The sequence below is a fragment of the Myotis lucifugus genome, unplaced genomic scaffold, assembly GCF_000147115.1.
Source record: "Myotis lucifugus unplaced genomic scaffold, Myoluc2.0 scaffold_280, whole genome shotgun sequence".
NCBI classification, from domain to species: domain Eukaryota; kingdom Metazoa; phylum Chordata; class Mammalia; order Chiroptera; family Vespertilionidae; genus Myotis; species Myotis lucifugus.
Genome location: NW_005871328.1, coordinates 512,426 through 528,736, shown reverse-complemented (window position 1 = coordinate 528,736; position 16,311 = coordinate 512,426). Strand labels below are relative to the sequence as shown.

The window sequence follows — 16,311 nt, the reverse complement described above, 5'->3', positions numbered from 1 at the left end:
TCAGACTGGTCTCTTCTTGGAAGAGGAAGATGAGGCAGCAGGCGCCCAGGCCTGCCTGCCTCCCATCCCTCCCGACACCACCCCCAAGCACTCTGAGCAGAGGATGGGCTGGGCCTTTCAGTCCCCCAGACCCCAGGAGGAAGATGCAGCACCTTTTCTGGCCCTGCCTCGGGACTGCGCACTCCACTCTGCACCTCAGGGCCACCTGGCTCACGCCAGGGCATCCTTCCTTCTGGTCCCCAGCTGGGCCAAGTACACAAGCTCCTGCCCAGCCTTGGTAGAGAGGCCTTCCGGCTACCTTCCAGCGATCCTTGCCTGTTGTAGCAGCTGCTGCCTCAGGCTTCAGCAGGCTTCAGCCTCCTGCCTGTGGGAAGGAAGAGCTCCTCCCCTGCCCCCTACATTGCAGTAACTACAGCCTGCAGACTTTCTGTCCCTTCCTACTCCCAGCCCCACTGGTCTTAGCCTGTCCCCCTGCTGGGACTGCACTTCAGAGGCCCGTGAGAAAAGCCTGTTTCAGGGCTTCGGAGCTGGGTTGGGTGAGGCAGCAGCACTGCTCCATGGGACCCTCAAGGCCTCAACCCCTCATTTCCCTCCTGTGGCAGGATCCAGTTTGTGTGTTCGCTCTGCAAGTACCGAACCTTCTATGAGGATGAAATGGCCAGCCACCTTGACAGCAAGTTCCACAAGGAGCACTTTAAGTACATAGGCACCAAGCTCCCCAAGCAGACGGCTGACTTTCTGCAGGTGAGCCTTGAAGTGGCACGGCTGCTCCACTCTTCTCAGTCCCCTCCAGACATAGAACAGCCCACATGAACCTTGGTCTCTCCTCGGTGTCTCTGGCAGGAGTACGTCACCAACAAGACTAAGAAGACAGAGGAGCTCCGAAAAACTGTGGAGGACCTTGATGGTCTGATCCAGCAGATCTATAGAGACCAGGATCTGACACAAGGTGAGGCAGTTCCATCTCACTCCCACCGGCATGGCCTCGGTCTGCCCTCCTCTGGTCATGATTCCCCTCTTTCCCCAGGGACTGTTTGTGAGAACAGCCTCAGGCTCACGTGGAACTTACAGGGTGAAGTGAGGAGCTAGTCTGGTGTTTTTCCCAAACTCCTGGGTTTGTCTTAGGCTCTTGGTACCAGTGGCAACTCCCTCCTTTTTCCCCTATAGAAATTTCCATGGAGCATTTTGTGAAGAAGGTTGAGGCAGCCCACTGTGCAGCCTGTGACCTCTTTATTCCCATGCAGTTTGGGATCATCCAGAAGCATCTTAAGACCATAGATCACAACCGGAATCGCAGGGTGAGTGGCCATCCTGTGGGGAGGTCCTGGGGGTATAACCTGCCTTCTAGTTAGGGACTGCAAGAGGGTGCAGGGGAAGTTAGACATTTCTGGCCCAGTGCCGTCACGGAGAGGAGTGGGAAATGGAGACTCTGCTGGAGAAGGTGACATCAGAGTTGGACCTTAAGGAGCAAGTAGGCTATGGAATATGGGGATCTCCATGTATATTGGAGCCAATGACCAAATTAGGTTCAGAAACCAAGCAGAAGTGTACAGTATACATGTTGCTGGAGGAGGGGTTGGACTTTAGAGGTTCATGAGGGTTGGGCCGAAGGGTCTGGGCTTGCTCCTGTAGGCAGCAAAGTTCGTCATTAAAGGACTAACAGGATTAGAGTTGGTGTTGAACTAGAGACTTCGGGCACCTGATGTGGGAGGAAGGCTGTGGCCAATGACGGGCTGCTGCACAGAGATGTGCCTCCACCTTGGGAATGAAGAGAAGGGCAGGATAAAAGTGCTGTGTAAGGAAGCAAACAGGATGGGTCAGCATGAGTGAGTGACAAGGAGTCTGGAATATCTCAGATTTCTGGCTTAAGTACTTGGTGGACAGTGGTGCTACCATGATGGGAGGGCAGTATATGGTACAGGTAAAGGAACATATTTGGTAAGGAATTGAACAAATTCTGTCTTAATTTTTGCAGCGAATGCTCAGTGCCTAGCACAGAAATCAGAGTAGGTAGGGTTGTCTTTTTTGGTTGAATGGGTAACATGTCAGGTTGGAGGATGTTAGAGATCGGGTGGGGTTGGAGGGGACTGTGCAGTAGGGAGAGAGCTAAAAGGACCAGGCCTAGTAAGTATATTACAACTGATTGATTTGGGATATTAAACCACCCTTGCATACTGGGATAAGTTCTGCTTGGTCATAGTTTATGATTTTTTTTATATGTTAAGAATTTTTGCATCTGTATTTATGAGAGATATTGGCCTGTGGTTTTTGATGATGTCTTTGATTTTGGTATCAAGGTAATACTGGCCTCAAAGAATGAGTTGGAAAGTTTTTCCTCTTATGTTTTTTTGGAAGAGTTGGTAAAGAATTGGATTAATTTTTAAACAAGAATTGGTATTACTTCTTCAAGAGTTTGATAGAATTTGCCTCTGAAGCCATCTGGACCTAGGCTTTTCTTTGTAGGTAGCTTTTCTATTACTAATTCAATTTCTTTACCTGTTATTGGTCTATTTAGATTTTTTTTTTTACTCAGTTTCAATAGTTTTTGTCTTTCTAGAAATGTGTCCATTTCATCTAACTTACCTAATTTATTAGCATACATTTATTTATAGTATTCCTTTATAATCCTTTTTATTTCTGTAAGGTCAGTAGTCCCCTTTTTTCATTTCTGATTCTAGTAATTTGAGACTTTTTTTGTAGTCAGTCTTGCTGTATATAAATTTTTGTTAATTTTATTTTCTTTATAAAGAACACTTTTGGTTTCATTGATTTTCCTCCCCCTCATTTTTCTCTTCTTGACTATATTAATTTCCACTCAAATATTTATTATTTTTTTCCTTCTGCTTACGTTTTAGGTTTAATTTGCTGTTAGTTTTACTAATTTCTTAAGATGGAAAGTTAGGTCTTCTCTGAGTGCTGCTTTCACTGCATCCTCATTTTTCATTCATCGCAAGTTATTTTCTGATTTCTCTTCTGATTTCTTTTTAGATTCCTTTGGTTATTTAAGAGTGTCATTTAATTTCCATATATTTGTGAATTTCCCAAATTCATTTCTGTTAGTGATTTCTAATTTTATTCTGTGTGATCAGAAAACATACATTGGGTTTTTTTTCAGTCCTTTATAATTTACTGAGGCTTGTTTTATGGCCCAGTTTTGTGTGTGTGTGTGTGTGTGTGTTGTTTTTTTTCCAGTCCTTTTTAATTTACTGCAGCTTGTTTTATGGCTCAGAATATCCTAGAGAATGTTTCTTGTGCACTTGAGGGAAAAAAAATATATTCTTCTGTTGTTCGGTGGGGTGTTCTGTAGATATCTGTTACGTCTATTAGCATTTATAGTGTTGTTAATGCCATTTATTTCCTCGTTGATCTTCTGCCAAGTTGTATATATTAATAAAACTGGGATATTGAAATCTCCAACTATATTGTTGAATTGTCTGTTTCTCCCTTCATTTCTGTCAATTTGTATTTTATGTATTTTGTTGCTCTGTTGGGTGCATCTATAATTGTTATGTCCTCCTGATACATTGACCCCTTTTATCATTATAAAATGTCCCTTTCAATCTTAGTAACAGTTTTTGTTTTATATGTTTTGTCTAATAGTAGTATACCCAGTTCAGTTTTCTATGGTTGATGTTTGTATATCTTTTCCCATTCTTTTACTTTCCATTTACTCATATCTTTGAGTCTTTTGGATCTACAGTGTGTCTCCTATGGACAGCATATAGTTTGATCTTATTTTATTTTCCAGTTGGACAATCTCAACCTTGTGAATGGATCATTAAGCCATTTACATTTAATGTTTTATTTATATTATTGTACTTAGATCTGTTCTACTTCCATTCTAGTTCTACCATTGCTTTCTGTTGTATTAAAAGTTTTTAGTGTAAACTTTAATTTCTTTAATGATTTTTTCTGTACTACATTTTTGGGCGTTATTTTCATAGTGATTTCTCTAGGCTTTTCACAAATTCTTCAAAATCTCCTTCATATATAGTAACTTAATTTTATTGATATTAAGTTACTCCTATGTAGCTCTCCACATAGAAAGTTTTTGTGTTATTGTTATTATAGTATTATATCAGTATGTTATAAACCCAATGATATAATACAGTATAATTATTACTTTAATAATATTTTGTTTTTTAAGGAAGCTGACAGAAGATAGGAGAACAGTTCCATATTTCTAGCTTTAGTTATATTAGCTTTCTTATTTCTTTTTCTGGAACCTTCCATTTTGATTATTCCTTTGGATTTGTTTACTATTTGTAGTTATTTCCTTGCTAGAGGCCTAGTGCACAAATCCGTGCACAGGTGGGGTCCGGCTGCCTACCCCAATGGGCCAGTGGTGGGGAGGGGACGCAGGAGGTTGGCTGGCTGGCCCCGACCCTGATCGTGGGGGGGGGCAATCGGGGGCAGGCTGGCTGGGAGGAGGGGCTGCAGGAGGTTGGGAGGGTCTGATCAAGCCCCGATAGGGCCGGTTGGCTGCTGCAGTGCATGTCATAGCAACCAGTTGTTCCAGTCGCTTGACTTTTATATATATAGATTAGCCCAATACAGCTTTACTAACCCCCCTCTCTTTGTCCTATTATTGACAAATATATTACATTTCTGTATGTCATAGGCCATATAATACAAATACATAGTTTTATGTAACTGCTTTTTAAATTGGTTTGGAAGAGAGGGAAAGAAATCTGCATTTATAGTGTCTTTTATAATTATATAATTACCTTTATTATTCTTTCATGTAGATTCACTTTACTTTCTGGGATCATTTGCTTTTACTTTGAAAAACTTCCTTTGGTATTTTTTCTTTTTAAATTGATTTTAGAGAGGAAGGGAGAGGGAGAGAGAGAAACATCAATGATGAGAAATAATCATTGATTGGCTGCCTCCTGCACGCCCCCTACTGGGGATCGAGCCCTCAACCTGGGCATGTCCCCTTGACCAGAATCGAACCCAGGACCCTTCAGTCTGCAGGCTGATGCTCTATCCTCTGAGCCAAACCGGCTAGGACTTCCTTTGGTATTTCTTGTGTGGTCTGCTGGCAGCAAATTCTCAGTTCTTTATTATGGGATGTCTGTTTCACCTTAATTTTTGAAAAACAGCTTGGCTGGGCATAGGATTCTTGGTTGACAGTTTTTTCTTGAGCGTTTTAAATACTACTATGTTATCCCACTACTTTCTGGCCTCATTTCTGATGAAAAGTCAGCTTTTAACCATACTGGGATTCCTTTTTAAAAAATGATTCATTTTTTTCTTGTCACTTTCAGGATTTTACTCTTGTCTTTGTGGCTTTCAGCATTTTTATTATGATGTGTCTTTGTGGATCTTATTATTTGGAAATTTGTTGAGCTTCTTGGATGTGTAGATTAAAGTTTTTCATCAATGATTTGTGTGTTTTTTTTAAATATATTTTTATTGATTTCAGAGAGGGAGGAAGAGGGGGAGAGAGAGATGGAAACATAAATGATGAGAGAGAATCATTGATCAGTTGCCATTTTCTTGTTGATCTTCCTGACTGGGAATCAAACTGTGACCTCCTGGTTCATAGGTCTGCGTTCAACCACTGAGCCATGCCAGCTGGGAAGATTTGTGAAGTTTTTAGCAATTATTTTTTTCTGCTCCTTTCTTCTTTTTGTGCTCCCATTATGCATAATTGGGTCACTTTTGTAAAAGGTTGAGACTGACTATTCATTTTCCTTCATCCTTTTTTTCTTTGTTTTTCAGATTGTATGATATCTACCTACCTACAAATTCGCTAGTTCTCCTGTCATTTCAAATCTATTGAGCCCCTCTAGTGAATTTTTCATTTTCATTGTATTTTTTAGCTCCACGATGTATATTCATTTCTTTTTTATATCTTTTTATTGATATCTATTTGATGAGCCGGTGTTGTCATGCCTTTTCCTTCTTCCCATCCCCCAAGTCTTTTGATTGTGTTTGCTTGTCTATTTGTTTAGTTGACTAGTAAAATTATTTTAGTGCAGTCTCTTTCATCCCCACAATATGAAGCCTCTGATACTGTGCCTTGAGGAGGAAGCCATAGGCAAGTGCACAGCTATCCTGAGATAACAGTGGTTTATACAGGGCTCTCTTGGACTGTTTCTTTCCCAGACTACACTCAGGTGTTACACTCCACAAATTGTTGGTTGATTTCTCTATTTCTTTCAACAATGCATTGAGTCATTAAATTGTTCCCCAATCTGATCTAATTAAATTTGGGCTACTTTGCAGTGATCATTTTTTTTAATTCTTTGAGATTTATTCTGAACCCAGGAAGGTTCTTAGCTGTCTGTTTTACTGGTTCTTTCTGGTAACCCAGGCTCAGTGGTTTAGTTATATTGCTAGCAAATCTACCTGTCTCCTTTTAATTACTTTTCTCCACATACCGCACTATTTGGAGAAAGCTCAGTAAGTTTCGTTGGGAAGAGACTGAGAGCTCATGTTTTAAGACCTTCCTTTCTCCCTGGGCAAAATCTTTGAGTTTAGGCTGTGGAGCTGGGATTGAAGACAATAGAGCACTTCTCTTTGAGTGACTCGGTTGCTTTAGAAGAGATGGTGTGGTGGGGGGTGGGTAGGTAGCTGTAGCCTCTGGTCTTGGTTTGGTTTTGGTTTGCCTCTTCTGGCATTGGACCTCTGCTTTGTGAACAAGCCAGTATTCTCAGCATGCCATGCCCAACCAAGGTCAAGCCTCCATTCCATGGGGGCTGGCTAGAAGAAGGGAGCCCCCACCTCTGCTGAACATGCCCAGAACTTAGCCTCAGAAGCAGGTAGCTAGATGTGGACATACTGTCCCTCCTGGGAAGATAGAGCCCTTAACTGTGATGAACTGGGTATAGGAGGAGGCCTGGCAGTACTGTCTATAGTGGAGTTTCCATCATGCTGAGCTGTGAGGCAGGGAAGCCACAGATCATGTTTTAACCACCACAACTCACACTTTTTACTGAGTTTTAGTAACTTTTCCTCAATGTTCATTCATTTGCTATATTTTCTTTTTCTTTTTTTATTGATTTTTTTACAGAGAGGAAGGGAGAGGGATAGAGAGTTAGAAACAGCGATGAGAGGGAAACATCGATCAGCTGCCTCCTGCACACCTCCTACTTGGGATGTGCCCGCAACCAAGGTACATGCCCTTGACCCGAATTGAACCTGGGACCCTTCAGTCCACAGGTCGATGTTCTATCCACTGAGCCAAACCAGTTAGGGCAATTTTGCTCTATTTTCTTAGGATCATTTGTAGAGACTAAATAGTCAGATATTTGTTTGTTTTATTTAATGTATTTATTTATGCTAAACCTCACCTGAGGATAATTTTTCCTTTTTTTTTTTTTAAGAGAGAATGGAAGGGAGTGAGTGGGGGAGAGCGTGTGAGAGAGCCAGTGAGAGAGAAAATCTATGAGGGAGAGACACATCAATTGGTTGCCTCCTGCACACACCCTGAACCGTGGCGGGGGATCAAACCTACAACCCAAGTACCTGTCCTTGCTGGGAATCAAACCCATGAGCCTTTGATGCACAGGCTGATGCTCCAGCCACTGAGTGACACCAACCAGGGTTTGTTTTTTGTTTTTTGTTTTTAAGTAGTTTTCATCAGTTTCACTAGGGAGCAGGTCTGTAGAACTTCTCAGGCTGCCATGCTGGAAAGCTATTTTCAAATTCATTTTTAGGGACCCTTTTTAACCTTAATTCCAAAAATTGATAAGGGTAATACCAAGATGAAACTGTAAATTCATTTATTATCTTCTCTATATGAAAGGCTAATATGCAGAGTGTCCCCCTGGGAGTTCTATCGCTCGCTATGACATACGCTGACCATTGGGGCAGTGCAGAGCGAAGGAAGGCCAGCAGCTGGCAGCCAGGGAAGGGAGGCCCCAGCCAGCAGCCAGAAGGCCCCAATCAGCCCTGATCTCCGGCCAGACCTAGGGACCCTACCCGTGCATGAATTTCATTTAATACTTTTATTCTTTAACTAGAATAAAAGCATTAAATAAAATATTAGTAATTATCAATCTAGTAGTGATTCAAATGTGTGATATACTATAAGTTTGTTTCTGGAATACAAGGATAAATAAGCAACATCAGTATAAAATACTGGAAATGAAAACTTTTTATATGCAAATAAATGAGTATATTCTCAGAAAATAGGAATGATTCCAACAAAATGTTCTTAATTCATTGAATCTGGTAACCATGTTGGGATTCAAGATAACATACAAAATATACTAGTTTTTCTCCACTATTGTAATAACCAGTTAGAAACATAAATGGGAGGTGGGGGAATCCACTTACAATAACCACAAAATGCATTGAAATCATTAGGAATGTAGATTTAAGAAGTTATAGGATCTTAAACTTCAAAGACATGAGACAAGACCTCAGTGCATGACAGAACAGACTATGTTCTCAGGTGGAAGAGTTAATAACAAGACACAACAAAAACCAGTTCTCCTCACATTAACGTAGACAGTGCAATTCCAGTCAAAGTCTAGGGAGGGGTACTGGCTGAAATTATTTCAGCGTTTCATTTGTAAAGGTTAGTTTATACAGAAAGCAGTAGTGAATTTAGAGCCTTGCTTTATCAGATATAACTAACTGCAAAGCCAGTGCAATTAAAAACAAAAAAGTGTTAATGGCATAGTAATAAAACTAGAACCAGAATAGAGTCAGTCTAGTGAAAGATCCCAGTGCCTTTTGGAACTTAGTATTTGTCAAAGTCAAGTACAGGTCCCTTATCTGAAACCCTGGGGCCAGATCTTTTTAAGTTAATTTTTGGATTTCAGGACAGCTACCCTAGGATCTGGGAGAGTGCCTTGTAGTTGAACCACCAATAATTCTTCAAGTGACTCGTATAAGTGGGATAAATAAAGATAGTACAAAACATAATGTCAGCTCATGTTTTGCCACCAGGTGAGTTATAGGGGAAAAGTTTTGGGTTTCAGTTTTGTAAGTAAAGGGTTGTAGACCTCTGTGTCAATTCAGTAGGGGAAACTGGTTTATCTTATAAATTTCTGGAAAGGAAAGAAAGTTGGCTTCTATCTCATACCATATATTTAAATTCCAGAAATCTTAAATGTAAAAAACAAAAGAACAAAATTTAGAAGATTATTTGTTTACCTTGATGTTAAAGGAAGCCTTCCTAAGCAAACCGGGAAACCTAGACATTGTTTTAGTACAGTTGGAGGAAGCATGGTTTACAACTGTTTTGTAAAGTACTCGGTGAACCTGTTTGGTAGAATTAAAAGCACCAGCATAGAATTACAATGGAACCTCAGTTCTCAAACTTAATTTGTTTTGGAAGGCTGTTCAAGAAGCAGTTTGTTCAAAAACCAAATCATCCTCCCTACACCCCCCCCCCAATTAATTCGTTCCAGACCCCAAATGATTCCCTGTATTAAATCTTTCTTATATAAGGTACATGTCTAATGTGCTGCTTGATCTATAAAGAAACACTTCTTAAATTTATCAACTACCCTCTACTAGCCTTAAAGGAATCACTGTCAGCACTTGTCTTTCAAGTCAGCATGCAGCATCTTTGCATGTTCATATATCACTGCCTTCAACATGCTGTCACAGGCTGCTTTTTGATTATCCAAGTCAAGTTTTTCTACTACTTCAATTGCCTGTGATCATTGTTTCTTTCACACCATTAGCAACTCTTGATGCCCTATTTATTTTAAAATTGTGCTAATTTTCCATTGCCAGCAACAAAAGCAAAAAAAATATTCACAGCACAGTTCCCTGAGATGTTAACAACCTGAAGTTTAGCAGAAAACTGACTCATACTGGCTCATTCTCTCCTTTGTTACCTGAAAAATGCTTTTTTTTAAAAAAAAACAAACAACCTTGATGTTATTTTATACATTACTACTTTTTTAGAATTATTCTTTTTTAAAATATATTTTTATTGATTTCAGAGAGGAAGGAAAAGGGAGAGAGAGATAGAAACATCAATGATGAGAGAGAATCATTGATCAGCTGTCTCCTACACACCCCCTACTGGGGATTGAGCCTGAAACCGCGGCATTAGTCCTTGACCAGAATCAAACCTGGAACCTTTCAGTCTGCAGGGCAACGCTCTATCCACTGAGCGAAACCAGCTAGGGCTGAGAGATACTTTTTTGTCTTGCTGATGTATCAGCATGAAAGAGTTTTCAGGTCAAGAACTGAAATTTGTTTTCCGTGAACAACTTGGTAGACATTGGAATTGTTTGAGATGTGAGACCTTGGAGAACTGACTGTATTTGTTTATTTTGGTGCTGTTTGGTTATTGTAGCTGAAATCTAGAAACAATGTAAGTGTGCCTCAGTTGGGAGACATTGTGGTGTGTGCTTAAGAGTTGGAGAGGAGCTGGTCTGTTGTTGTATCCTAATTGTTCATCTCTAACGTTTCAGTTTGAGCATGTGGGAGTTCTATTAATATTTTGCCCAAGTGGTGGAGGAAATGTGTAAAAAAACCCAAAACAACAGCAAGGCCGAGGCAAGGAAAGGGAATACAAACAGCAAGTGAAACATGATGTAGAGTTGGCTGGGGCTCAGTAGGTAGGGCTTCCCCCAACAAAAATGACTTTATCAGTTCCTTTCTGCTTATTACCTTTGTAATGATGAAGGTGCAATTTGCCTGTACCTCACCACTGAGGAAATCACTTGGCAGTTTGGTGTAAATCCTCCCAGACAAAAGACTTGCAGCTATAGACAGTCTATCCTACATCTTTATTACCAGGGGAGAGGTGAGCCCTATTTAAGGACTGCATGGTTCTTTTGAATGTATGATCTGTTTAACCACTTCTCCACTGAAGAACACTTAGGTGCTCTCCAGTTTTTCACTACTGTATGCATGGTTCCAATTCTTAAACTTAGGATAGATTCCAGGAAGAATTGCTCAACTATTTTTACTTTTTTGTTTGTTTTTTGTTAATTCTTACCAGAGGATATTTTCCCATTGATTTTTAGAGAGAGTGGAAAGAAAAGGGAGAGACAGAGAGACACATCAATTGGTTACCTCCTGCACATGATCCCGACCAGGGCTGGGGTACCTGCAATCAAGGTACGTGCCCTTGACCGGAATCGAACCTGGGACTTTTCAGTCCGTGGGCTGATGCTCTCTATCTACTGAGCCAAACTGGCCAGGACCAAAAATTTTTACTTTAGATACATTCTATTAAACTGCTTTCCAAAAAATATAAGTAAACAGTTGAGTCCCTTGTCAGCAGTGTAGAATTACACCCCAATTACATTTGGGTGTAAGGCTTCATCTGGGAATCCTATGGATTAAAAGGATATATATTACTTAAATATACTGTTTGACATTTGTATTCCAGTTCTGTGCTTATGAGGGCAGCTGGCTCTGTTCTGGATTGCTCATTTGGCTTTTAGTAGGTTTTTAAATATGTAAGCAAGTCAGATTTCTGCAATACAGCTGTAAAGATGTGTTTTTACTCAGTTACATACAGTAAGTATGTGTGGAAGAATGGAGCATTTCAGCAATGGTAAAATCAGGCCATGGCTCGCTCCATGCTTGGAGGGTGGCCACACACTTGTACTCAAGGTACACTTAGAAACCCACACAAGGTGGAGGTGTGCAGTGAGGGAGGGCCCTGCCATCTGGCAGGTGGGGGTCTTTTGGGACCCGGAGCAGCCTCTCTATCCCCGCCTGCTCCTATCCGCAGCTCATGATGGAGCAGTCTAAGAAGTCCTCCCTTATGGTGGCCCGCAGCATCCTCAACAACAAGCTCATCAGCAAGAAGCTGGAGCACTACCTGAAGGTGAGGCGCGGGCGCCTGGAGCCTGGCTGCATCCCCAGCCCCCGCCCTTGTCCCCAGCCCTGGTCCCGCGAGTCCTTTCTCCCTTTAGCATCTGTGCCCTTCCCACAGGGCGAGAACCCTTTCACCGACAGCCCTGAGGAGGAGAAGGAACAGGAGGAGGCTGAGGGCAGCGCCCTGGATGTGGGGCCATTGATGGAAGCGGCAGGAGGCACGGAGGGTGCCGAGAGCACGCAGGCGCAGCCCCCGGTGCCCCCGGAACCGGCCCCTGGCGCCGCGTCCCCACCACCACCGCCGCCACCCCCCGAGGAAGACGAGGAGGCTGTGCCCCTGCTAGGCGGGGCGCTGCAGCGCGAGATCCGTGGCATCCCCGGCCTCGACGTGGAGGACGACGACGAGGAGGGCGGCGGGGGCCCCCCGTGACCAGGGTCAGGGCTGGGCTGGACGCACGTAATTGAGGCTGGAAGCCGAGCTTAATAAAGTTACTCCCACCCCGCCTCCAGGCTAGTCTGTGGGCAGCGCCGGCGGCAGGCGGAAGGTGGGACCTCGCGGCGGGGGGAGGGGGGGAGACCTGGAGGGGCGGGGACCAGGAGGGGCGCGGTGAGGCCCCGAGGCCCGACCCAAACTCCCAAGGTGCTGCGCGCCGATGCCGACCAACCGCAGGGCCAGCTGGGGAGATGGAGGCGGGCTCACCGTGGAAGTCCGGCAATGGTATTGCGCGGAAGGAATGACGCGTGTGCCTGGTCTTCCAGTAGCGGGCGGCGGGAGGTACGTCGAGCGCATGCGTCCGTGGCAGCCTAGAAAAAGGGGCTGCTGGCGGGCCGAGCCGAAGACATGGAGCATGGCTACGGAGGTTCGTACGGCAGCGGGTGCAGCGTAGGGAGGGTAGGCGCTTTCCGGGGCAGCCGCCGCTCGGAGGGCCGCAGGGCCAGGGACCACGCCTGAGGTCGGTTCCCGCAGCCCGGTCGTGCGGCGAGGCGGACTGGGCGCGCGCCCGCCGCTCATTGGACTGCGGTGCCGTCGCTCCCGCGGCATTACGTGCGGATTGGATGGCGGTGCCTGAGGAGGCGGGCGGAGTGCGGCGTCCTGACGCTGGGATGGGCTTCAGGGGGCGCCTTGGGCCGTCGGGTCGGTTTCTAACCCTTAGCTTCGGCGGGTCGAACCGCCTTGCTCACCGCGCCCGTGCTCACCGGCCCGCCGACTTCCCCTTCGGAAGACGCCACAAAATGGCGGCGCCGGGGGGCGGAGCCACAGTCGGCGCTCGGGGGGCGCGGAGTCCTCTCCCTGGCGGTCAGGCCTGTCCCGGGATCCGCGGGGCTCGGTGGGGGCCTCCGCGCGGCGCACGTGGCCAGGCGCTCCCGCCCCGGAATGCGCCCGGGTGGCGCGGGGTCGGCGTCCTCCCTGCCAGCTCCGCGGTGTAGCGCGGCCGCACCGGGTGAGGCTTCTGTGAGGCTCAGCCTCGGGTTCAGCCGTGGATCTGACTCGTGCCGGCCCCGGACGGAACCTGAGGGTCAGATGCTGGGCATTTCCTTGGGCAGAGCTGGAAACCTGATGTGGCCCGGGTGGCGGCGGATGGGTGGCTCTCTTCCAGGGACTCTCTTACGGCGGCCCGGAGGTGCCAGGGCCGCGGGAAAAGGACGTGTGCCCTCTCCCCGTGCGGGTTGCAGGGCCTGTCGCAGGGGGACCTGCCCTTCATCTCCCCGGTCAGTCTCCTCGGAGCCTCTGCTCGGTACTGTAGCCGAGTTTGCCCACTGGGAACAGTTGGGCTGGACCAGGCGCAGATCCCTATCCAAGTATCTGAGGTTCGAGAAGCAGGTGACCTGGTCTTGGGAGCGGCAGCTAGAGAAGACAGTGTCTTGGAAGGGGGCAGCGTGAGCAGGAACCAAGCCGCAGGAATTGCAGAAGCAGAGAGGTTCTGAGGTGCACGGAAGTGCCCGGGGTCCTCAGCCTGACTGGGTCTCATTGTTATTTGCCTTCCTGCCAGATTTTCCCCCCAATAATCCTGTATCATACAGGCCCTTGGCTTGGAGATGCCCCCCCCCCCCTTCCTACCTGCTAAAAACCTTTCAGGCTCGGTTAGATGCTGCAGCTTCCCTGAATCATCCTGTAGCTGTAACACCTGGAGTTACTTCCTAGGACTCACTGAGCCTTGACAGTGCTCCCTGACCGTTTCCTAGCTCCGTGGTCTTGGGCAAGTGACTTAGCTTCTCAAGCCTTTACAACAAGAAAAACAGTACCTGTCTGAAGGGGCGTCATGAAGTTATGTGAGTGGCATGTGCCCCAGAGTGAAGCAGCCAGTGCCCTGCAGTTGGTCCCGTGCTGTCAGAACCGCACTCTGCGTTCTCTGCACAGCTATGGAAGCTGCATGGTGTGGGGAGAGGGTGCCTTGCGGAGGGCAAACTTCAGTGTGACTTTGGGTCAGAGACCCTAACCAGAGCCTTAGCTCCCTGGGCTCTGAACGGCATTCTGTGAAGCTGGCTACTGTGTGCTCAGTGCCTGTTGTGTGTCAGCACACAGTAGGCCGTCAGCTAGTGGTTTGGGTTGCTCAGGTAAGGGAGATCAGTTACATTCTTGCTTTATAAAGGTGAAGTCATTTGACGGGTGTAAATAGCTGCCTGTGGCCATCTCTGTGCCACATGCAGGCTCATGGAGATGAAGAGGGGCCAGACAGATGCTATATTGGGGTCTGGAGGGACAGAGGAGCGACCAGAGGGGAGCACAGTCTGATTCTTGGGGGCAGGATGAGGCCCTGGGACTTGAAGGTGCCCCGGAGCATTGGAGGGTTCAAAGCCATATGGAAACAAGACCTAGAGTGGCACAGTTGTGTCCAAGTGATGGGCACTTATGGGTGCTTAGTTGGTGAGCCAAGGAGGGGAACGGAGGAGTCCTAATGATGGGCTAGCTGGTGGCTCTTCCTGTGTCATCCTCAGGTGTGGGTTGAGGCTTAGGCCAAGGTTCCTCGGCAAGTGACAGGCAGAGCTGGCTCAAGGCCCCTTCCCCACCCCTCTTTTTTCTGCTTTGACCTCTGGCAGGTGGAGTGTGATGATGCAATCAGCCAGCTGTGAGAGGACCCTTAGGGAGGCAGCGTTGTGGTTATGCTGCCCTCTTGTAAGGCTGGCACTGAACTCCTTTGAGGATATCCCTTTAGGTTCTTCAGAGCCAACTCCAAAGCACCTGTTGCTGGTGTACATAGGATCCTAATTCACAGGTCTTCTGTTCACAGGCTATGGGGCATGGAGTGCTGGACCCACCAACACCCAGGGTAGGTGGAACCTGCTTTGTGGGAGGCATGGGCTCCCGGGACCCCCACTCCAGGCACCAGACTGACAGCTGTTCCCGAGGCTGCACCCGGAGATAGTGCCCTGTAGCCTGGAGAGGCACACAGAGGGTGGGGTGCAGCCCAGGGGCCAGGAAACCTTTCTGTAAAGGGCCAGAGAGTCAATGTTTGGGCTTTGTAGGCTCCGTGATCCCTGTAGGACAGAAGACACCATAGACAACTTACAAACAAATGGACATGTCTGTTCCAGTAATACTGACTGAGGACACTGAGGTTCGCGCACCATATAACTTTTCATGTATCACAGAGTAGTCTGTTTCAGCAGTCTGTTATTTTAATCTAAGTAAATAGCTGAGTGTATAATCAGAGACTTTTTTTTTTTTAATCCTCACTGGAAGAGTGAAGAAAGAGAAACATCAATTAGTTAAGTGCCCTGACAGGGAACGTGGGTGGAACCTGAGACCCTCCAGTGCACAGGCCGACCCTCGAACCACTGAGCACATCCCCCAGGGCTATCAGATACTTTTTTAATTAATGGACTTTATTTCTTTTTTTTAATACATTTTACTGATTTTTTACAGAGAGGAAGGGAGAGTTTTTTATAGAGAGTTAGAAACATCGATGAGAGAGAAACATCGATCAGCTGCCTCCTGCACACCCCCCACTGGGCATATGCCTGCAACCAAGGTACATGCCCCTGACCGGAATCGAACCCGGGACCCTAAGAGTCCGCAGGCCGACGCTCTATCCACTGAGCCAAACCAGTCAGGGCTGGACTTTTATTTTCTTAATAATATTTTTATTGATTTCAGAGAGGAAAGGAGAGGGAGAAAGATAGAAACAGCAATTTTGAGAAAGAAAAACAAAGTTGGAGGAATCACAATACCAGATTTCAAGTTATACTACAAAGCCACTGTAATCAAAACAGTCTGGTACTGACACAAGAACAGGCATATAGATCAATGGAACAGAACAGAGAACCCAGAAATTGACCCAAGCCGTTATGCTCAATTAATATTTGACAATGGAAGCAAGAGCATACAATGGAGTTAAGAGAGTCTCTTCAATAAATGGTGTTGGGAAAATTGGACAGATACATGCAAAAAAAAAAAAAAAAAAGAAAAGAAAAGAAAATAGACCACCAATTACACCATACACAAGAATAAACTCAAAATGGATAAAAGAGCCCTAACCGGTTTGGCTCAGTGGATAGAGCTCGGCCTGAGGACTGAAGGGTCCCAGGTTCGATTCCAGTCAAGGACATGTACCCGGGTTG

General features: G+C 45.7%; 1 protein-coding gene across 1 annotated transcript in view; it reads left to right on the top strand.

Annotated features, from left to right (window-relative positions):
- The window catches only part of AKAP8L (A-kinase anchoring protein 8 like), a 31,230-nt gene extending 18,974 nt beyond the window's left edge, over nt 1-12,256 (top strand). The window contains 5 exon segments of the mRNA XM_014465129.2: nt 603-744; nt 844-949; nt 1,168-1,298; nt 11,666-11,761; nt 11,870-12,256. Of these exon segments, the coding sequence (XP_014320615.1) occupies nt 603-744; nt 844-949; nt 1,168-1,298; nt 11,666-11,761; nt 11,870-12,181 (787 nt within the window). The 3' untranslated portion in view covers nt 12,182-12,256.
- The last annotated feature ends 4,055 nt before the right edge of the window (nt 12,257-16,311 follow it).